Source organism: Eurypyga helias, unplaced genomic scaffold (genome assembly GCF_000690775.1).
Source record: "Eurypyga helias isolate BGI_N326 unplaced genomic scaffold, ASM69077v1 scaffold3538, whole genome shotgun sequence".
In the NCBI taxonomy this organism is placed as follows: domain Eukaryota; kingdom Metazoa; phylum Chordata; class Aves; order Eurypygiformes; family Eurypygidae; genus Eurypyga; species Eurypyga helias.
Window position 1 is genome coordinate 35,274 of NW_010267395.1, and position 23,689 is coordinate 58,962.

The following is a 23,689-nucleotide window of genomic DNA, read 5'->3' on the forward strand; positions in this document are numbered from 1 at the left end:
GGCATTCCCTCCCCTTTCTCCTTGCCCTCCATGATGCAGTGTGATAGTTTGGATCTGCTGAACTCCAGATCCAGCTCCTGTGATGTACACATGTCAGATGATATTGTTTGCGCAACACTGTAGCAACCAACCATCAAGCAACCTCAGCAGTTGCTTTTATTCAAGTTGACCATTTCTGGAACACATCACTGTCTCCCTTTTTAACGAGTGAAAGGTTTTACTGAGCTCTGGAAGGTTAAAAGTATTTATTTTTTGGAGAAAAAGATTTAACAGCTTGAGAAGGCTTTGTGTTTCAGTAATGATGTGATTCTTACTTCTCTTGAACCATTCATCAAATCTCAGTAGTAACATTCCTTCCTCTTCCCTCTCATTCAAAGTTCTGTGAATGTGTTTGGGAGAAGGGTGGGGGGGGAAAAACTGTTCTGTGATAAGAAAAGAGCGTTACAGAAATGTGGTGTTAGTTAGTAAATGGCCCAATAAAAACGGTATCAAAGTGTCAATCATATCGCCAGCTGTGCCATCCTTTTATTAAAGACTATTTTTTTCCTTGTAGCTACAGTGTCTGTCCTCAGAACAGTTTCTTTTTCAAAACTGCCTATAAAGCTTTTAATAAGTTTGGCATTGCCATAGGAATAAGATAAATTTTGGAGGCAAAAAGTTCTGGGTTCTAATTCTGGTTCTGCTGCATCGTTGGCATGTAGCCTAAGGAAAACTGCCGGGATTCCTGCAACCCAGTTACAACCCAATTAAAATTTGTCATGTGGAAGAACCTAGCTCTGTCATGGGACTGCACAAAAGGTTTCTAAACATTGCATTTCACTGATCCTTATGGGAAAATGATACAGAATTTAATAATAATAATAAAACCTTGAGTATTCTTTTTTCCAAATAAAACAACCCTGCAGATGTAGACTTCCAAGCACGTAGAATGTATTTACAGCCATTTTTGCAGAACAGTCAGGAGGTGAATTCTGAGGAGACTGACAGCAGTGATTCAGTATAAGTTCTATGAATTTAACTGCAATTTAATGTACAAAGAAATGCTTCAGAAAATAGATTCTAAGAATCTGACCTCTTGTCTGTAAGCATAAGCGATCCCTTACTATTTAATCTAAATAATACCTGTATGTAGATATTAATGTGAACTTATACAATATGTGTGTTTTCTGCTTATAATTATAACTGGAAATTAGCAATCTGTAACTGAAAATTGCTATGGATATGTTTTTTTGCTGTGGTTAGGAGATGCTGTAGAGCATTCTGCTGGGAGGGTACCAGTGGGATAAGTTTCTGGTAGCTTGATTATCAACACCAGTCATCTGGATTGTGCAGTTTGGTGGGATAATTATGACTGATTAAAGTGTCCTGTAAAGTACAGGTGAAACATTTTCATGCATTCTTCCTCTAGTGTAAGGCTGATGTGTCCGTCTCTCATGCCAGCTAAACCCCCATCCACAGCACAGGGGTATATGGGGGGAATAGGTGACCAAGGTTTTGCTATGACTACAGCAAGAACTGCAACAGTTCCCTTAATTACCTTATTCTATGCTTCCTACTAAAATGCATTTTGGGCAGAGCCCTAAAAATGATTAATATATAAAAGCAAATCCTACATGTTTTTTGGTAAGAGAAAACACTGTTTTGGCTCAGCCGTAGGTTTCAGTTAGGATGTGAGGGAATAGTTGAGTCAAACACATGCTACAAATTTTAATTGTTGTGACCAAATTATGAAAAAAAAATGTTTCTCAGTAAGTCCCCTGACAGAGAAAGATTGATCTGAAGCATAGGCAGGTCGTCTTTGTAATAACTTGATGATACTACCTGGCAGGAGTGTCTTGCAAGGATTAGCTAGTTAGCATTTATGCTCGGAGTACTGTGAGCAGGCAAGTGAAGTTCTTTTCTTCCCAAAGGGTGTGTTCTGCTTTTGTACAGATCGTCATGGGATACTGTGTCTCAATTATTATTTGATTTTTTTTTTCCCTTTCATTTTTTGCTTGGTAGTTGTTTGAAGGAATGAAGGCTTACCGAGGAGTGGATGGCAAAATCCGCCTGTTCCGGCCAACCCTCAACATGGACAGGATGGCGCGATCAGCGAGACGAGCAACTCTGCCAGTATGTAGCCAAGGCCCCTTATTCTCCTGAAGTCAGCCTGTATTTGATTTTTTAGAGTGCAAATCTCTGCAACTTTACAGTAGTGTAACATTTATCAAACACACTGACTCTTGAATCCTTCAGTTAAACTCCCCTAAGAGATCTTATTCAGGGAACTACTTGAAATGCATTTTCTTTTAAATCACAACAGCTTTTCCTTTCTTCGTGGCCTTCCTACTGCCTCAGGTACACGCAGCCTATTTCTGAGGGTGAGGGCTGTTCTGCAGGTATTTGCATGCCGGCAGCTGATGACATTGTTCTGGCACTATTGCTCTTCCTTTTCTTCTTTCCACTTCAGTTAAGTCCTCCAGCTTCTGAGTGCCTTCATTTTGGGGTTTGCTGGCAACTTAACACTGCTTTTAGAAGTCGTATGTTGGCCAGTGAATTTCCTCCCACGCTTATTAGCTTCATTACTGTAAGAACCCTGCAACTTTGTCAGACTGGGAGGTTGGGTGGGCCCTTGGGAGTTACAACCCAGAGCGCTCTTCTGCCGAAGGGTTGGTGCCAGAGCTTGCAGGCTGCGAGGGGAGTTTTCTCCCTGTGCCTCAGAGGCAAGAAGGGTCAATGGATCCTTTTACTATCTCAGGAGGATGCTTTGTAGCAGCAGGAAGGTATTCAGGATACTGTATAAAAAGGCACAGTGAGAGAGACCATGGTATTTTAAATTCTGTAAGAGATTAACTTGAGGAAGATCAGATGGAGCCCTACGAACCGCTGTGGGCTGTCACCTTAACGTAACATGTCCTGATGAAGTGTCCCCCTCAGCGTATGAATGTATCAAGACAATATTGTTCAGGCTGTATTTCTTCATGTGCTTTTCTCCCTTTTCTTTTCCTTCCCAGTGTTTTGACCAGAATGAGCTGTTAGAATGCATCCGGAAGCTTGTGGAAGTGGAAAAGGAGTGGGTCCCATACTCAACTGCTGCCAGCCTGTACATCCGTCCTACCTTAATTGGAACTGAGGTGTGAAACACTTTTTTTTCCCCCTCTTAACTTCTGTGTATTTAAGCATGAGGCAAAAGCCTCCATCGATAAAGGGAAATACTCAGCAGTCACTAGACAGCCGTATCACAGTTCAGGGGGAACTTTTTTTTACTGCCGAGTTAAGTCACCTGTAGCTCCGCTTCCCGACTTTACGTTGACCACACCACCACCTAGTGGACACACTGCCTCGGCTCACAGAAAGTAAACTCGGATTAACTCTTCTGCCTGGTAACGGCTCAAGGTAGATTAACTCTGGGTTTGTACTGAAAGGGTAGGTATTTGTGACATGGTAATGGGTGCCTTTAAAATACTAATGTGAGGGAACAGCAGTTTGCTGTGTAGATTTTGTGATTTCATCTCACACTTCTATCCTGACCTTAGTGATTCTGGAAGATTCTACCCAGGAAATACAGATGGCTCTTCTGAGAGACTATTAGCAGAACTAAGAACACGTTCTTTTGCAATCTATTCTTGAGCCCAAATAAATCTGACCTTATAAGAGGCTCCTTAGCTACTAGCTATTAGTGTATACTCTGAGTTTCATGTGGGTGTGAGTCAAGCCTATAGTATTTATAATGGGAATTAGAAAAAGGGAGTTTTAATTAAAACTTGAAGGTGGTGGGTTTTTTTAGCAGTGGCAAGAGGGAAACCTATAGTGGGTAGAGCACAGGACAAGGAAGCTAGAGAATAAATGGTTCCCAACTAGGCAAGTTACTCTTCTGCAGTGCCCACATCTGTAAGTAATTACCATACCATGAGCATTATACATTTCACATGTGTTCTAGGACTCCACTAATTTAATGCTTGTAAACTAGTTACAGATTTTCAGATGGAAGGATCTCCACTCTGTGACTGTAAAGTCTTAATATTAAAAAATTGAAATTTTATCCCCTTTGTGTTGTTTTCTGGAAGTTGTTTTGCTGTTGAACTTTGTTTCAGGTTAGCCAACATGTCTGGCCCTTCGGCGATGCCATATGCTGACTCCGAGTTGCATGTTATGCTCATATTTTATGAATCAGCACCATTTGGAAACTCTTTTGAATGATTGTGTAAGAATCAGGAAAAATATCAAGATCTCAGTTAACCTTTCTCTTGTTAGAAGTTTGGCTGAAGGAGTAATGTAGACAGAAATGAAAAGAACCCTCTCAGCACCTGAGGAAGGCTTATGCTTATGCCTTCCTCAGGTGCCGAGAGGGTTCTTTTCATTTCTGAAAAATGTTCCAGTAGTTCCAATATTATTTTCCTCCCAGTTTAGCTTTTCTTGTTTATGGACAGTGTTTTGCTTAGAACTTTGGTCCTAAGGATTTAAGTTCAGTAACTTTTTTTTATAATGGAGACCTAATCTTGGAAACCAAGGATAGGCTTGTTCTTTTTATGAGATGATTTCTGTGAGTGAAGTAGTAACCCACTGGGTTGCATAGAAGATCCCCAGAATGATGGGTAACTGGCTGTATGTAACCCTGCTTGAGCAGCGAGGTTGGACAAAGGGGTTTCCAGCGGTGCCTTCTAACCCCAGTCATTCTGTGATTCTGTCCATCTTGCTCATTGCAAAGAATCTTATGGTTAAGGAGAGTCTTCTGCCACAAAGTCCAGACTTTGGCCAGTGCCAGACTTTTCACTTCCACCTGTAAGTATTGATCGTGATGACTGGAAGTGTGAGAAGCAACGTCTCAGAGAGAAAAGAAGTGGTACATTCATTCCAAGTTACTTCCTGTGCTGATGTATGAACCATTTGCAGCAGGCAAATCATCTTAGCTTGTCACACAGTCATTCACAGAGCTGTCATTCAACGCTACCAGTGCCAGTTCTAAGTGGCATTGGCTAATTCTCATCACTAATGCAGCTGACAGTGGTTCCTCCACTCTTGTTACTGCCAGCGGTGGCTCTTGCCAATCCTCCCCCTAGAAGGCTCTGCAGGCTTCTGCTGTGATTAATTCATATAATTATATAGTATCTTGTTACGCTAATTTCTGAATTCTCAAAAGCTTGAGAGTGTTGGGAATATTAGAGTAATATATAGATAAACGGAACAGCTGTGAGTGAATGGTGACAGTATATAAAATCAGGGTTGTTTTGTTGCTTGGATGAGGTGGGAGTTATATAAATATTTTCTCTTCATTGCAGCACTTTCATTGTCCTGGTTAAAGCATTTTCATGCTGCAGGTCCTCTGAAAGCAGTGTTTCAGAAGCTGATTGTGCAACATCTGATGTTTGGAGTGAGGTATACTGGTAACTTTTGATTTGTTTATATTCCTTATGGTCAGCCTTCCCTTGGAGTGAAGAAACCGACTAAAGCCCTGCTGTATGTCATCATGAGCCCTGTGGGCCCTTACTTTGCAAGCGGAAGCTTCAATCCAATATCCTTGTGGGCAGATCCAAAATATGTAAGAGCTTGGAAAGGAGGAACGGGCGACTGCAAACTGGGAGGGTAAGAAAACATAATTCTGCATCTTCTACATAGCTCGTGAAAGAGATTTGGGATTTAGTGAAGTATCTAGTCCAGCAGAAGTAGAGGTATTAAATGTAACAGTTAAACAAATGAGGTACCGTAAGAAAGATTTCAAAACTATACTTTGCAAATGTTATTTGTACAGTTTGGTTGCATATTTGTTGTTTGGATATTACAGCCAAGTGGACTATTTGCAGAGGCAATTTTGCAGCATCACAGGCTGAGGTACTGGACCTGGAAGGTCTCCATGTAATGCTTTGGCTGTTCCCCTTGCAGAAGTTGCCACTAAATTTATCACTCAGTGATGCAGCATTCAGTACAGCAGCCTGCTGCCAGCTGGGCAGCCAGCAGTGTTGACTGCTGACCTCTCTCCTTGGCAGACCGTCCTGAGAAGCCATCTGCAATTTGCTGGGGGAGTGTGGGTGTTTAAGCGAAAGCGTGGAACAAATATCTGCATTGACTTGACCATAGTCTGGCTGGTTTCTGCCAACTAACGAGGCCAAAGCACCAGTCAGGTAGAAACATTATTTTTAATGTCCGAGTACTTCACTTGTAAAGTGAAGCTGCTTAGGACTTGACTGCAGCAAGAAGCTTGGAAGTGGCTAAACTAATTACTTGGTTTGGTCTTTGGTTTAAATGAATCTTATTGTCTCTACCTGGGGGTTTCTTTTCTAGGCAGGAAGTTAGTAGCTGTCACGTGGTGCTCAACTGAGCCTGTAGAATCAAATCTAGTCAAAGGTCAAACCCCCAGCTTTCCTTCGTTCAGTCTGCTGTTCCAAGACTTTTCTCTTTTTCCGTTATTGCTTAGTTTCAGAAGTGTATTAACTGTTTCCTGTGCATCCTTCATCCGTCAGCTGTGAAAAAAGGAATAGTCTGGAGTCACTACTGTGACTTTTCACTACTGTGATTTGTGCCCAGAGGTGGGAACATAACTCCAGCGTGGTCAGCACTTTGGAGCTGCTGACTTTGCGTCTTGGTGGTTGTGGAACATCAGAAGCAAAAGACGTTTTTCCCCACCTCAAAGCAGCTACGGAGTAAACCCATGCTGTTCAGTCAGGTTCACTCTGTGGGCAGCATTTTAGGAAAACAGTTGCTCCTCAAGGGTATGGAATTAATCAGGGCCCATCTGCAGCTACTAATTCTGTGATTGTCTTTTCCTAGAAAAGAAATAACTTGCCTCTAGTGATTTTTATGTTCCAAGAGGTTCATCTCACATATATGACCCATCTGTTCATCTGATACATTTGAGATGAGGTAGATGGGTTTGTTTTGACTTTTTTAAAGCCCTGAGCTGGGTGGGAATTGTTGCTCTCTCTCCAGGATGCCAACTGCTAAATAAATGTAAGTGCTTTCCTAAGGTGTCTAATTGCAATGATTAGCATGTGAAGAAAATGGAACAAGAGGTACTTTCAAGACAATTTAGATGGGTATGTATGAGCAGTTGATGCTGTTCAGTTCTTCAGAGTTTTTGGGTTGTAGATACACATGACCTAGTAAAATACTAGTAAATTACTTCCAACGAAGATATTCCAGGGACAAGCAGTGACCCTGCAGAGCACTTGCCTGCACACGACCTTGCATAGAAATGGGAAAATACCCACCCAGATACTCATGACTGTTTGCTTTTCTTTTTGTTTCTGGAAGGAATTACGGTTCTTCTATTTATGCCCAGCAAGAAGCCCTGGAGTTAGGTTGCCAGCAGGTTTTGTGGCTCTATGGAGAAGATCACCAAATAACTGAAGTTGGAACAATGAATCTGTTCCTCTACTGGATAAATGAAGATGGAGGTATAGTAACACAAAGCATGAAAACTTTAATAGAGCAGGCAGTCGGGACTGTAATCCTCAAACTGGTTATTGGGCTGCGGATTATAAACTTTTAATGAAGACAATTTAACAAAGGAAATGAAATGTCTGTTCTGAAAGCTGACAGGTGACTGTTAGTTATACCACTGTGAAAGAGTAGATTCTGGAGCAGCTGTGAATACTGCCTATTGATAACATACTAAACTGTGGGGCCAGTCCATGTGCCCACAAGGGCGCAGTCTAGCCATACACAAGGTCACAGTGCAGGTTTGCTGTCAACTCTAGCAGCGCACTAGGTGTTGGAGGAAGTGTTGGGTCAGAAACGATGCGGTCACACAAAAGACACCTTATGGCTGTGTGACTCTTCAGACTCTGTGGCTTTGGGCATGAGGGGTTCCCACCATCACTTTCTGGCAAATCAAATGTTCCTGAAGCGTAGCCAAAAGTATTTCAGCATCCAGCTGATGAAGAACTCTGTTCTTTCTTTGAAGAATGTGAAGTTCTGTCCAGTGGAGGCAGAGAGAGAGGAACATGTCAGTCAGCATTCCACATCACTAATGCTCGAATGATGCTTTCGAGCTACACCATCATTCCCGAAGCCATTTTTACTTCTTTCTATCTGCAGTCATGTCTGAACAATGTACATGCTGATTATAAAACTGAGTTAATAAGTAGCCAACTATTTAGGCATCTCAAAAATAGCCATTGGGCATTTCAAGTATTCAGTGCCTGAAAAATGATAGCTGCACCTGAGAACTGTTTTGGAAGACTACGTGACTCTGAGTCCTTAAAGGATTGAGCCAATGTGTAGGCAAGTGAAGAAAAGGACACATCGTGACTTCCATGAGTGTTGGCCCTCCATGAAAATTAAGTGTTGCTGAATTTTGGCATGGCAGCAGATGCAGGGTTTGGACTCTGATTACATCATGGTGCCATGGGTACCCTTGAAAACTGATGTTTTTCTGACAGCGCTCAGCTGTAGTACAGAGGCAGCGTCCTGTGGGGACGGCACTGTGCTTTGGATGGTGTAGGGTAATGGACATCCAGCTCCCTGACTCCCATCTCCAGTTCCATTACTTGTTCTTCTGAATAATCTTTACCTCTTTTGTAAGAAGAGGGATGAGACTGCTTCAGTGTTGAATGAATCTGTGAAGTCATGTGAATGAAACTTTAAATATGAGAAATCTTGTTGTTATAGCAGCAGTAGATTTGACAGTGTAGCTAGATGGCCAAATTCACGCCTTGTGTAACTCGCTGGAGAGACACGAAAATAGATTTTGGCTCATTTCGCCCAGGGAAAGGACACTGAAGCGGGGAGATAATTAGAATTCAATGTTCTCATTATACTTAAACTAGGAATATGCTGGAATTATCCAGCTGCAGCACCGTACTGTTCCAAAGATCTGCCAATCACAGCGTTACCAGCGCACTACTGAATAGTACTATTGTGAGGTGGCCGTCGCAAACAACTTGTAATTCATGTCACCCAAGCTAACTGGATACAGGCAAACCTGCCATTTCACACGACATGGTCATTAGCATCATTGGAGCACTTTGTTTTGTGTTGATTAATGCCAAATTTATGGTCTCTCTGGTTGAGAATCACTCTTGCTGCCAATGTGTGTCATCACATACCTGCCTATGGCTTTACAATGGGACTTGAAGTGTTTGCCATTATGTTCTGTCACTAAGGCTACTTACTCAGGCTGTGGTTTTGTTTTCTTATGCAAATTGTGCAGCTGAGAGAGGGACCTAATGTGAAAATAGTGAGGCAAAAATTGCAGATCATCATCAGCAAAAGGAAAATGCCCTTCTTCAGGTGGTCAGAGGTCCCTGCGACGTAGTCAGAACTGCTCTCCTTGGTGTACAACAAACCCAAGACCCAGCTCAGTAAAGCCTAGACCAAAGCACATCTGTGCTTCTAATCAAAGTAGGCTTTTCTTGCAAGCCTTTGCTGCATGTTTTCAGTGACAGCATTGTGACTAAACATCACACATTTTCCGGAGGGACAGGAGGAGGCTAGTAAAATGTTTTGTTTGTAACGTCCTGGATGTTATTAGAGGAGGGAACTACTGGGTCTCTGGTAAAATAACATGACAGGGTCTAGGCTGCTCTTGTAGGCCTCAGCTCATCTGGCTGAGGCTTATGATATGACCAAATCTGGATCCCTGCTGTTGCATAGAGTGGAGTGTGATATTTCATTCGTCAAATGCTGTTTGCTGTTTATCTTCACAAAGTGAAAATTTTGGTACCGCTGCAGCCCCTTCCACCTGCCCCTTCAGAGCACAGAACAGTCCCAAGAGACTGTCAACACTGGAACTTGTTTCCTTTAATAATGTCTGTTCTTCTGCCTAGAATATAGGCTTGAATTTATGGAAAACCTTAACATTTAAACATATTTCCAAACTGAAGGTTGCTAAATATGAACTCTGTGTGTACTGCCCAAAAATGCAGTTTCTTGACAATGATTTGGAACCAGCTGAGCTCTACTCCTAGCTTTAGAGTTAAGGCATCGGGAATAGCATTCAAGCATTGCTTGCATTTTTGTGCTGTTATTAAAACGGGGATTGATAGTGCCCCCTTCAAAATTGCTTACGTAATTTAAAAATTAAATATGTTAAAACATTCTGTAAGCAAACGTGCCTGATATTTTACCCAAGTCCTCCAGTGTTCTGTAGGGAGAGGAGCTGCAGGAGTACAAGTAGGCTACTAACAAAATGAGGGTGGTACTTTCTGTTGCAATAGAAAGTTGCAGAAACAGCATGGAGGGGGGAGCAGCAGGCAAATGAGATGGCAGACAAAGCAAAGGAGGAGAAAGTACTTGAGGGAAGTACATCGACAGAGAGGTGAAGACGGCGAGGGGAGAGTAGAAGAAAAGCCTGAGGGAAATAAGGAGAAAGAAATAGAAAGGGTCAGAACAAACTGGGAGCAGATCAGCTATTAATAACAGTAAAATCAGGGTTTCCTGTGTTCTCCGTGACCCTGAACTTCACTTGATAAGTTATCATTTTGGTGAATTTCTTAGCGTTGTTATAGTGTGACTAGTACTGAAGGTGTCTGTCCCATGCTTGGAATCGTATCTGCTGTACGTTCATACATACAGGTGTGTGGAAACTGAAGCTGTAAGATGCGAAACCTCATTTTAAAAACCCTTTTAGGCACTGATGGAGTTTCATTGTTACAGCATGCCTATACCGTTCCTGGTGTAATTGGCCATTCCACTGGCAGTGCTACTGCTATAACAACAACAGTAGTCAGCTGAAGAGAATCACCGACATTTGCCTTCAAATGCCTCTCCCCCCTGTTTGCTACTATGCATTTTAAGGCTTCTAGCCCATCAATAATTCAGAAGGCAAATGGAGTCTGTGAGCTCACAGTCTGGGTTTTTTTGGAGATGGACAAACTGATGTCATATGGAGCCTGGTTTGGCATCAGTTCACAGAGACGAGATTTTTGGCATGTCGTGTTGAGTAGCATTATCATCTCTGCCGGATACCAGGGGAGCAGATGTTCCTTGGGTGGCCCCAGGCTGGTAGGCATCATATGTAGGGTTGACAAAAGTCTACAGAGCAGGCTGTTTGAAACGTTTTGAGACTCCCGTGTCCTGCCTGCTCAGTGCTGTTTGGCGTCTGGTTTGACCTGGCACCTTTTCAAACTAGCTCAAATCAATTAATACATGTTGTTGAGCTTAAACGGGTCCTGGCCAAGATCTGTGCCAGAATCACCAGCTAGAGAACGTTATCTGGTGTGCAGTCACAATCTTTGGTGTTACGGTCCACATTATTTGAAGCTTTCTGTTAGAGAAAGGGGAGCACTTGGATGTGACTGAGTCACAATTGCAGGACATCAGGTTTTCGGTGTGCAGAATCAGGTGAGCCCTGTGGCTCATGGAAAGTTTTTAAGTGCTCTTCTTTTGATAGTTGTGCCAGAATTAGGGCCAGACAGGCATCACGATTAGCAGTGGTGCTAGAGAGACTACCAAAAAGGAAAGCTATTGTTCCAAACTGCATGAGAAGAGACCACTGCTGCACTTAGGAGTCTGGGACAGGTTAGAGAATGGCACTACCGGTTACTCAAATCAGGGAAGAATATGCAGTCTCTTCTAAGGCAGCTAGTTTATACATTTTGTCATGGCAGTTTGCATCTATTACTTAAGTGTGTATGGATCCTCATAAAAGGAACGTAGAAGAGTAGATAGGGAAAACTTATAGTCCAAATGAATAAATCCGTGGGTGGCTGCATTAAAAAGCAGCAGTCATTTCCCAAGAGAGTAGGCAACGAGCAATCAATAAGCAATTCAGTTTATTTATCCTCCATTTCACCTATCCCACCCCAGCTCCTTCTTGCAGAGCCGGTGAGAGTCCATGCTGTAGTCAGGCTTGAGCTGTGTGTGCACTGGCTGGCAGGCAGCGTTTGTGCACAGATTTATCTCACTGACTTTTGAAAACTGTATTAAGCAGCTGAGCTCAACCTGCTCCCTCAGTCCGAGGGAGCATACTGTGTTTCTTCTACCCGGCTGCAAGCTTTTGTGGGATGTATAGAAACATCTTTAAGACAGCTTCTCCTTGGAGACCATTTCAAATAGGCCTGGATTCAGTGATCTTTTATGAGTAGGGAGATGGGGACATAATAAAAACATGAAGATACATATCGTGTTCTTTTATGTGACCTAGGTAAAAATGAATCAAAAACTTTAATGAGCAGAACAGTCTCCTTATAAGATCAAGAAAGATTCTCATTGGGAAGAGAAAATGATTAGAAAATAAATATGAAGAGAAAAAAAAAATAAAGAAGAGTATTACTGAAAGACTGTGGATGTCTTCACTTCTCAGTGCAAATTTGAGACTGTCCTATAAGAGCCTGGCTGTCTGAAAGAGTAAATGCTGAGTATTCTCTGATAATAGGAACCATGGGGTGTGCTGTGTGATGATTTAAAAATGAAAAGATTAGCTCTGATTTACTGAACGGGTCAGATGGTAGAGCAAAGACTACATACGAACTTTTGTGTTGTAACTAAAGTATTTACCACGTATGGATTACCATTTAGGTACAGTTTCATTAATTATGTTAGATGAACATTTATCTAATGTTCTTTTTTAAAAGCAAACAAGAAAAACTAGCTAATGAACCAACCTAGTTGTTGATGCTTTTGGAATTTTATTAGGACTGCTCACTTTGTGTAAAGAGAAAATTAGAGGGGGGGAAAAAGGATGTTTAGACTAAGACAAAATATCATTAGGGAAGTCTCCTCTCAACATGCATTTGGCAAGGTTTCCACTGCTTTGTTTGTTCAGTAAATGAGCCTCAGAATTTCAGGTAGATATTTCATATTAATGCTAGGAAGTAGGTATCCTGAACTCCATACTCCTAAATTAAGTAAAGCAGTTCAGGGACAGTCATGATCTGCCCTGGGATCATTAGGTGTGGCTTTCCCTTGTGCCTCTCTATTCTGAATTTGAAGACTAAGCCATTCAGTGGTTCCCAGTAGCTACAGAGTGAATCCATAATACACTGAGGAACTTATTAATGCATTAAATGTGTTTCCTCACCATTCACTAAAGTGTACTCAAAAGGTCAAAAGGTTCCAAATACTCAACAACAACTTACTGGAGTTGAATTTGTCTAACTTGTGTTCTTGTAGAACTCTGACAGATGTTGTACCTTAGTGGGTAGGGAATGCTTCCGATACCATACGACTTCTTAATTTTCATGTAATATTGGTAAACATTATTTTTATTTCTTTGTTTGTTTTTCAGCCAGTGTTTCTATTTCTTTTGTGTTTGACAGAAAATGAACTGGCTACCCCACCTTTAGATGGCATCATCCTTCCGGGAGTGACAAGACAAAGCATTTTGGATCTGGCACGCAACTGGGTGAGTGTTTTGACCTTGGCAGTAATGGTTTCAACTGTCATGTTGTAACATCGATGGAAGTAAGCATTCCTGGTGCTCAGTATCTTGAAGTTCGACTGGTCTGGTTAAATCCCTTAACCTAAATGGGAACTAAGGGCACGCTAATTCCCAGCAACATCATCAGAACACCCACACCTGTCACACAGAACAATACCAAGCTTGTTAAAGTAGCTCCGTGTAGGATTTAACATGAAAATTCTCATTAAATCCACTAGTACCAGCAACTTAAAGCAAGGAAACAATTACCGTGCATGACCACAGCCATACTTCATTTATCAGCACCCTATTTCTCCTGTTAGTTCTCATGGTTCCACCCTTGTTTCTAATAGTTATCATGCAGCCTAAAAGCCAACCACAGTCTTGAAGTCATCTGTCTGCTTCCAGATTCCTATTCTGTAATGTAGCCATCCAAGTGCTTGGACAGTTGGGACTGCCTCATATCTTGAAATGCAGCAAACTGTTCACTCTACCTGTACTGTATTCAAAGGTTTTATTGCACCTTGGATAAAAATACTATACATCCAAAGGCTCATCAAGCCCAGTGTCCTTCTAATGGCTTTGATGAGGCTTATGTTTAGAGAGGAGTAACTGGAATAACACAGGCATGTGTGACACTTTCTCTCTGGTATTAGCTCAGCTTCTAACCACCTATAGCTGAAAGACTTACTGAAATACAGTTCACAGTTACATCACTTAAATCTATGGGGACTTAAATGGGGTACAGTGTTCCCCAGGAGTTGGCATGGGGCCCAGTCTTGTTCAACATATCCATCCATGACCTGGATAATGGGACAGAGTGTAGCCTCAGCAAGTTTACTGATGACACAAACCTGGGAGGAGTGGCTGATACACCAGAACGCTGTGCCACCTTACAGCGAGGCCTGGACAGGCGGAGAGGAACATAATGAAGTTCAACGAGGGCAAGTGTAGGGTCCTTCACTGGGGAGGAATAACCCCATGCACCGGTACAGGCTGGGGGTTGACCTGCTGGAAAGCAGCTCTGCAGAGAGAGACCTGGGAGTCCCACTGGACAATCAGTTGACCATGAGCCAGCCATGTGCCCTTGAGGCCAAAAAGGCTAATGGTATCCTGGGGTGCATTAAAAGAAGCATGGCCTGCAGGTCTGCTCTGCCCTAGTGAGGCCACCTCTGGAGTACTCTGTCCAGTTTGGGGCTTCCCAGTTCAAGAAAGACAGGGAACTACTGGAGAGAGTCCAAGGGAAGGATATGATCAGGGGAATGGAGCACCTCTCTTATGAGGAAAGGCTGAGAGACATGGGAGAGTTTAGCCTGGAGAAGACTGAGAGGGGATCTTATCAATGCTTATAAATATCTAAAGGGTGGGCGTTAGGAGGATGGGGCCAGACCCTTTTCAGTGGTGCCCACTAACAGGACAAGGGGCAGTAGGCACAAACTGGAATGAAGGAAATTTCATCTCAACACGAGGAAGAACTTCTTTACTTTGAAGGTGCCAGAGCACCAGAACAGGTTGCCCAGAGAGGTTGGACAGTCTCCTTCTCTGGATACTCAAAACCCACCTGGACTCATTCCTGTGCATCCTGCTCTAGATGAACCTCCTTTGGCAGGGGGTGGAGATGATCTCCAAAGGTCCCTTCCAACCCCTTCCCTTCTGTGATTCTATCTTGCAGCGAAGAGAGCTAGGCATGAGCTTCGTGGCACATGTGTGCCACTTGCTGACCTGCACTGAACTCTTACGTTTTGTTACTCGTATTGGTCCTCCCCCAGCACAGATATGCATGCACGCATATCAGTCCCGTCTCCTTTACAACGCAGATGTTCCCTTTGGCAGGGCTTGTCTGTAAGATACCAGACTCTCACCTCAGTCCTCTTGCATAATTATGTGTCTTCTGCTCTCAAAAAGGTTGTTCTCTTCCTCCTAATCTCCATTCCCTGGCCTATCTGAAACTGCTACCTGGTGTCAGTATTCTCTCCAAATACTGTCCTGTCCAGAACAAATCATGCTTTCTTCTATCGCAAGCATCTCTGTTTCATGTTAAAACTTTGCATATAAAACAAGTCCTAAACTTTAGTTTGGTCTGATAGGATAATAAAGTCCACGTAAATCCATGAAATGAAAATTTCTAAGTTTGATGTTTACTTTTGTTTTTTTTAACCATGTCCCCTCATTCAGTTGTTATGCATACTTCAACACTTGTAGAAAGTAAAACACTTCCTATGTTAAGACTGTCCAATGTGACTAGCTTTACTCAGACCTGCAGTGCAGTTAATTTTCATATGTGACAGCTGTGTGCAGGCTACAGTGTGAATATTCACAAGGGAATAAAGAAATGTACAGCATCTAGATGCATGCTAGAGACCAAGAGCAGTCAGATCCTGTGTCACACAACCCATGACAAATTGTGCTGCCTTATTCCCCACTGCAATATTGTTATTCCATACCAAATCAGAGAGAAGTGCCACTTAGTCATCAGCATTGTATCTGCCAAACCACTGGCTTCCTTCAAGGTCATTCTTTTGATTAGAATCTATCTTGTGTGATGCTGGGAGGTTTGAAAAGATCACAAGGTCACAGCCAGAACTTGACTGGTTGCCACTAGGCTAATAGTTCTGTTAGAGAGAATTCAACATGGAAAACAAAAAAAAGAACCATTTTTAAACTTTTTACAATTTTTATGGTCGATTCTTCTTGTGCAGGGAGAATTTAAAGTGTCTGAACGATACATCACCATGAGTGACCTGACAGCTGCCTTGGAAGAGAACAGAGTAAAGGAGATGTTTGGTGCTGGAACAGCTTGTGTTGTATGTCCTATCTCTAAAATTTTATATAAGGGCAAGGTAAGAAAATGTCTTTTCCACACCCCACACCCCCACCCCCATTCTTCTTTCTTCAGAATTTTATCATAATTAATTGCAGCTGAAGCAAAAAAGTAAGATAGAAAAGGAGTGCTGCCAGAAGCTCCTGGAAAGATGAACAGTGCCAGTATGTTGTTTCCTGAGTGACTTACTACTGTATTTTCAGATGAGAATGTTCTCTCTTGTCTTCTGTGATTCATTAATAGTTACTTTTATAAAATCTCAATCCTGGGAAAAGAAAAAAAAAAAACCCCAAACCTCAGAAAGTTCCTAGACTGTTTGAAGATACAGAAAAATGCATTCTACCATGTTTCTTTTAATGAACATTTTTTTCCCAAGTTAAGACACCTGGGAAAGGTGAGGAGAGGAAAGACTTTTGCAGGGAACCAAATTTCTGAGCCACTGCATTCTTTCCTTCACAATTTCATCTTCTTCAACCCTCATTGCAGGGAATCCAGCTCAGATGGAAGAGCTGTTTCAGGAGGGTGCACAGCTGCTTCCACCTACTCTACAGCATATGGGAGATTTCTCCTGCACAGGTGGAATTCCACAGGCATTCAGCCTGTTAAGCTGACTTGATGCTGCTTAGCCAGCACAAAGTTAGTTCAGAAGGCTGGGTTATTGCAGCTGCATCTATGGATGTGCTTGGTTCCTTTAAACATGACAAGTACAGTGAATGTCTGCTAGGTGATACTTCTTGAATTAATAAGATGGAATAGAATGGAATAGACTACTGCAGTTGGAAGGGACCTACAACGACCGTCTAGTTCAACAGCCTGACCAAAAGTTAAAGCCTGTTATTAAGGGCATTGTCCAAATGCTTCTTAATCACTGATAGACCTGGGGCACCGACCACCCCTGTAGGAAGCCTGGTCCAGTGTTTGACCACCCACTCGGTAAAGAAATGTTTCCTAATATCCAGTCTGAACCTCCCCTGGCACAGCTTTGAACCATCCCCATGTGTCCTGTCACTGGATACAAGGGAAAAGGGCTTAGCACCTCCCTCTCCACTTCCCCTCCTCAGGAAGCTGTAGAGAGAGATGAGGTCATCCATTGGCCTCCTCTTCTCCAAACCAGACAAACTCAAAGTCCACAGCTGCTCCTCATAGGACATGACTTCCAGCCCTTTCACCAGCTTTGTTGCCCTCCTCTGGACACATTCAAGGACCTGAATATCCTTCTTAAGCTGTGGGGCCCAGAACTACAGGCGGTATTCAAGTTGAGGCCGTACCAAAGCCGAATACAGCAGGATAATCCCCTCATTTGCCCGGCTGGTTGTACCGTGTCTGATGCCCCCCAGGGTTTGGTTTGCCCTCTTGGCTGCCAGGACAGTCCATATCTAATGTATTGGTATTATCAGATGCTAAGATAATATGGAAGGCAGTAAGGTGCTGAGGTTGATAAATACTATAAATGTACCTGTTGTGGCTCTACACAATATACTTTGACATGAAATGCTGTATATGGTGTTTCTACTCTTGCCTCTACAATATGCTCTCTGTTTTGGACAGTTGTTTAGGAATGCGTAGATTAACCTTTGTGTAAATACAGCATAAGAATTCAACTAATCTGTCTTTTCATTGTCTCAGCAAGCCCTCCTATCAAAACGTTGCAACAATCATTGCCTACTTGCAGGAAGGGTTAGAAAGTTTGATAAATATCTATTAAAAATCTCGGTGATGCTAAGATATTCATATATATATAAAGCTATTATCATATTTTATTGTCTCTCTCTCCTCTCTTTATTCATTGTCAGCATATGCATATTCCAACTATGGACAATGGACCTCAGTTAACAACCCGTTTCCTGAATAAGCTGAGTGATATCCAGGTAAGGTACTTCCTCTTCTTTAACCAGATAGAATAATAGAAGGTGAAAATTTGAAAACATCAGAAAATAGTTTTTTTACTAGTGATGCTGTGGGCACCATTACATACTAATGCAGGCTCTTTTGTTTGGTGTGGTTGTTCTACCAATTTCTTCTTTTTTTGTACTTTTCTTGAGAACGTATAAGATGGGTGGAGAGTGCTATTTTTTTTTTTTTTTCCCTGTTCATCTTCGAAGCTACAAGAGAGTTGTAAGATATTACTGTTATCAGTGAAATCCAGTATTGTTGTTATAGGCTCCTTTTAAGGGAAAAAATAGATGAAGCATCTTAATAATCACGATCACAAACAGGCTAATGAATAAAGAGATGGGTGAAGTAGTAAGCACTCTCTGGGCGCAGTCAGCTGATCACCATTTCTGTTTCTCAGCATCTTTCCAATCACATGGACACTTCTTGTTCTACAAAATCCTGTCTGATTTGCTAAATATCAAAGTCTATTTGGAATCTGTGTTTGACCTCCATGTTTTGGCATAGGAGTCAATTCCTTTCCAGTTAACAGCAGAGCATGACACCCTTCTTTAGTTGCCTCTTTTCCTTAACACAGTTTAAGGAGTGGGGGATCTGGGAATAAGAGTAGGTCTTGGCAAGTTACAAGCCCCTTTATTTGAGATCTGATAGCAGCCGCTTAGCAGTGCTGTCATGATTTCTTCACATCAAGCCTGCTGGTTACTGTTCTACATTCTTAACTTTTGGCTCAAGAGGTTCTTATATTTGCTACTAAAATTTTTATCTTCCTGCCAGTAAGCCCTTAACCAAAAATCTTCCTGAAAGACTGTGAGATGTCCTGCACCACGTAGAAACTCTGTGAATCCCATAAAATAATCAATCAACTTTTAAAGAAAAAGCCCTCAATTTGATTTTTCTTTCTATTTTGCAGGCCCTTCGCTAGTGTGTAGAAATAATCTGACACAGGGTTCTTCTGATGAGACCCCCAAACAGAAACTAACCCTGAATTGCTGTCTGCTGTCATATGTTGACCCACCTAAAATCCCATGATAAGCAGTTTCATTTATGTAATGTTATTTATTCAGTGTGTTGTGCTCTAGTGCAGTTCAAGTTTAAATCCATTGCTATTCATTGTGGGTTTCTTTCATTGCTTAATTCAAGTAAGGTGAAGCAGCCTCGGGTAAGGGAAAGCCATCTTATATCATTTCAGTGGTTCTTTATTCTTGTTTCTCTACATATTCTCACCTTTCATAGCTGTTCATAGAATCACAGAATGGTTTGGGTTGGAAGGGACCTTAAAGACCATCCAGTTCCAACCCCCCTGCCATGGGCAGGGACACCTTCCACTAGACCAGGTTGCTCCAAGCCTCGTCCAGCCTGGCCTTGAAGATGTCTGTTGGTCTCTAGCATAACTACTTTCTTCCCAAGTGCCTGATACATCTGCCTAAAATAACTGTTGGTGTCCGTCACTTTATTTTTCTTCTCGTCGTATGTCCAGATTTATTTCAGGGACAAACTATAAGCTGATTTTATTGATACACTTTTGGTCGTGATGCATACTGATCATTCGTTCCATAGCGCTCTGCTCTGTATTAAAGCTATTTTCTTAGCATGTATATATCTTTAATGCCTAAAAGCATTTCTGTAACTCCTGTTACCTTCTGAGGTCTAGGTGGTGCAATGGATGTTAGGGCCTCCAACAGTTCGTGGTCAGCTTGAGTCTTCACTGATTACTTCTAATTGTAGTCATGGAACAGCTCATCATCAGAAAGATTTGAGGCTAGTTGTAGCTCCTTGTTGAGCGTAGCATGTGGAGATAGGTACTGCTTAGCAGTTTGTGTTGTGAGACAAGCAAACGCCTTCTGTAGAGGAAGACAACACTGGAATGTGTGTCCTTCTCCTTTGGCCAATAGATAGTGTGGATTAATAGAACAATTTTATCCAGCCTGCTTCCTGACGCTTCCTCCCATGCCCTCCCCCATCATCCTGCTTTCGCTCCCAACCAAGGCTCAGGAGGAGGCTGAAAAAGCGTGGATTGCTTCTAACCATTAACTTCTTGGACCTTTTCACTCTACACCTATGCATATAGACCTTTTCCGTATATAGACCTTACCGCTGTGTACATACTATGTGTCTATTAGTTACAGCCCAAGAGAAATCCATCACTCTTGGGAAGGGCTGGACTACTGTGCATATGTTTACTTGCTTCTTTAAAAAAGCCAATTGTGTTAGAACACTTCATCGTTAGAAACATGGTTTTAGAGAGAATGATGGCTGCTTCCCCTTCAGGAGTCTTAACCCTTAAGACTGGTTGTGTGTCTGTACTCTCCTATTTGTTGAGAGATGAGCTCATGTCCAAATGGATCCCAGGTTGTCAAACAAACCAGTGGTGCAACACAGAAAATGGAATATACCATATTCTTAAAATGACGGGAGTTTTCAGGAGCTTTTACAAAGGTCTTTTATATACTCCCTAGGAGAGGAAAATAGCAAAGATCTTCTTGCCGTATCGTTGTCATATTAGCATGGTGTGAGACCATTACTCCAAAGAATGTTCAAGTTCTGAAGAATAAAATGCAATGGAAATTATAGCCCAACACACCTTTAGTCTCTGTGCTGTTGCCTGAACTGGGGTGATGTATCCATTTCATGTTGGACAACGGACACTTATAAAAAAGTAAATGTTCTCAGAACCAACATTGTCCTATTCTTGGACCTGTGTCAGAGGTGCAGGGCTCCATATCCAAGAGCACCATACCGATTCCCTTATGTACAATACACCCTTGTTTAATATTTTCAGATCATCGTCCTTATTGTGTTTCCAACTCTGTTTACACGCTGCCCATTGTCCTTTTGCAAGTCCTCTGCGTTCAACAGGATTTCTTTGGATCTGAACAGCTGTTCAGTGGAACTAGAGCTAGAGTGACAAATTAGAAACTCATGGGCAGAACTGATTCCATTTCTCATACCAATTGAGGGAGGCAGCAATACACATTTCCCTTCGTGTCACTGAGTGGAAATCATCGTTATGAAAGGCTGATAAACATTTTAGATTAAGTTATTTACATTGTATACAGTAATGGTGTGCTGGTGAATGAATTAGTCATAGTACACTGCCTTCTATAACTGCTTTGAGTTAGAAGATTTAGAGATGAGATTCTTTTCTCTGGGAATTCACTCACTGAAATACCAGTCAGATGTTTTTGTGGTTTTGCATTCTATGCTTGGAGAACAAACAAGCTTTTGCTATGCCCTTTAAAATGTAGATCAGGATGCAACTTGGAAGGGATGGATAGAAGGTAAGGTATATTTTTTATACTACATGATATAGAATACATTTGAGCACTGCAGTCAAGACAGCAGTGAACAGACATTTAGTCAAAAATCCTATCTTTCTCAAAGTTGCATAATGTAAACAGGTAGAGCAGCAGAAAACAACCAGGGAAGGAGAATGGATGTGTTAATTTTTACAAAGCAGGACCTGCGGGGGGAAAAAGAGGGATAGGATTGACTAGCTGGAGGTCACAAAGTCTTTGACAGAAACAGAAAGGGAAGTTACGTCTCCTTTTATTTCCAGAATGAAACCATCTTGATCACAGTATAACATCTTCATTCTCCTTTTAATCCTGAAAGCTGTAGTTAAATGGCAACTCAGATTGGCCCTTGCAATTTCTCAAATCAACATCAGGGCATTAGATGAAACTACTACCTAAAGCCAGCAAAACTTACAAATAATCCCCTGACCTTTGCCTGCTTTCTGATTTTGGGAGGTGGGAGTGTCATCTTTTCTCTAAGTAGAGATATGAAGCTCAAAGACATCTCTCTTATTCTGCCTTTGCCCCCATCCTCAATAGAATTGCTCCACATTAGGGTAATCTAGTGCTTTGCGGTTAAAGTAATGATACATCTGGTTTTCCTTGGTTAGAGTTCCCAAGGCAACCCCACTGACATCTGGGAATATAAGCTGGAAATCCTTTGAACAAGTGATTTGTCCAAGGTCCTGTGTACACCATACCAGTGTTCAGTCAACTACTTTGCAGGCTGCAGAACAGGAGCAATGGAATTAGTAATGAAAAGAAAAAGTAGATGTGATACATGTGGAGGTCATTTAGAGGTTTAACCTGCTGGACTGAAGAGCAAAACACAAGCAGACTGAATATCATTCCTTCATGGACCCAGAAGTGTGTTTTTTCTGGCTCAGCCTGATTTGGAGCTGTTGTCTTTTCCCTGCTTTAATGTCCCTTTATCCCCTTTCAAGAACTTGGATCGGAGGAACTTTCTTTTATGCTCTCTGGAGAAATGATCATCAAGTGATCTTTTCAGCCTACATAAAGCCTCTGGAAACAGTCTCTATTCCTTGATGGAAAGTGTTTTCAAGCTCCCTGAGCATGGTACTATGAGGGAAAGGGCTCCCAGCTTACATCTGCCGCCAGTCTGTCCACCTCCACTTACGTACTTGAGTCCAATGTGCCTTTCTGGGGCTCTCTGAAGCATTGTTTATGGGGCTGGTGGCAAAGAGCTTTAGAACATGGAGCCAGTTTAACAACCGAAGTACTGCCTTGGGCCTGTATCCCTGGAAGGGATACAGCTCCCTGTGTTAGGTTGCCTTTGTCTCTGCCCAGTGATCGTCTTGGTTTGCGTATGGATAGACAACTTGTTTTGTTTGAGATACAATTCTCTCTAATTGTACTCTGTGGTATTTGTGATGGGTTTTATTTCACATTCAATCAGAATGCTATAATAAAATGCCACCTTGAAAATAAAAAGAAATAAATCCAAATGTGTTTGTATATTGGAGCTTGAGCAGGGGTATACTTACAAATGAATTAGTGAACTGACCTCGGGGAATGACACTATTAAACTGATGGAAAGCTCTAGTGAAGCAGGACTGTATCATCTCTATCAGTCTCGCCCCTTCCTCATCTACTTATTGGAAGATGGATAAATCTTCAAGCTGCGTTTAGGCTTTGCTCAAATCAAAGACAGAAGGAAAGGCATGAGAGATACTGTAAGCTACTATCAGGATGGTGGATCTGGATCTCTCTGAGGATAGACCTCAGAAGTCATCATAACTGTACACTGTTACTTTTAGCTTTTATTCTTAAACTCCACTTTTGCTTTGTTTCAGTATGGAAGAGAAGACAGCGATTGGGCAATGCTGGTGTCCTGAAGGTGAAAGAATTCAGACCCTGCAGACAGAACAGAAATGAATAATGACAACTTCTGTAGCTGCCTGTGCGTAGCATAGTTTCCGTATCGATTTGCTCCCCAGGATGATTGTTTCCACAATCCGACGAATGTGAACACAATCATTTTGATTTCTACCGTAATTCTGTTAGTAGAAGCCTGTCTTCTTGGTAGAGGTGCTAAATGTTAGCAATAGAACTTTCCTAATGGTTTTCTTAGTGCCTCCTGGTGTCTTATGTACAGTCTGAAAACCTGTAAAACGCTCTTCAACTGCTCTTCGGTTTGTTTGTTTTACCTGCCATCACCAGCAGAGCACGTTGTCATGTGACACGAGGACGTCGCCTGTTCATTGGCTGTAAGGTTCTATTGACGTTATTCTGCCTTGTGCTCTGTGTTCGGGAAACAACTAAGTTTAGCCATATGTTCTTTCTTTTCCTTTTCTGCTTGTATCGGAGATTCCCCAGTTTGCATAGCTCCCTAGATCCCCTCATGAACGCTCTGTCAAATAACTGCGCTGCCCTTCAGGCCAAAAT

General features: G+C 42.0%; 1 protein-coding gene across 1 annotated transcript in view; it reads left to right on the forward strand.

Annotated features, from left to right (window-relative positions):
* BCAT1 (branched chain amino-acid transaminase 1, cytosolic) overlaps positions 1–23,431 on the forward strand; it is a gene marked incomplete at its 5' end in the record, with an annotated part of 41,103 nt that extends 17,672 nt beyond the window's left edge. The window contains 8 exons of the mRNA XM_010157387.1: positions 2,002–2,112; positions 2,994–3,113; positions 5,399–5,562; positions 7,228–7,370; positions 13,176–13,261; positions 15,976–16,116; positions 17,891–17,965; positions 23,098–23,431. Coding sequence (XP_010155689.1) covers positions 2,002–2,112; positions 2,994–3,113; positions 5,399–5,562; positions 7,228–7,370; positions 13,176–13,261; positions 15,976–16,116; positions 17,891–17,965; positions 23,098–23,139 — 882 coding nt within the window. The remainder of the gene's footprint in view (positions 1–2,001; positions 2,113–2,993; positions 3,114–5,398; positions 5,563–7,227; positions 7,371–13,175; positions 13,262–15,975; positions 16,117–17,890; positions 17,966–23,097) is intronic.
* Between the last annotated feature and the right edge of the window lie 258 nt (positions 23,432–23,689).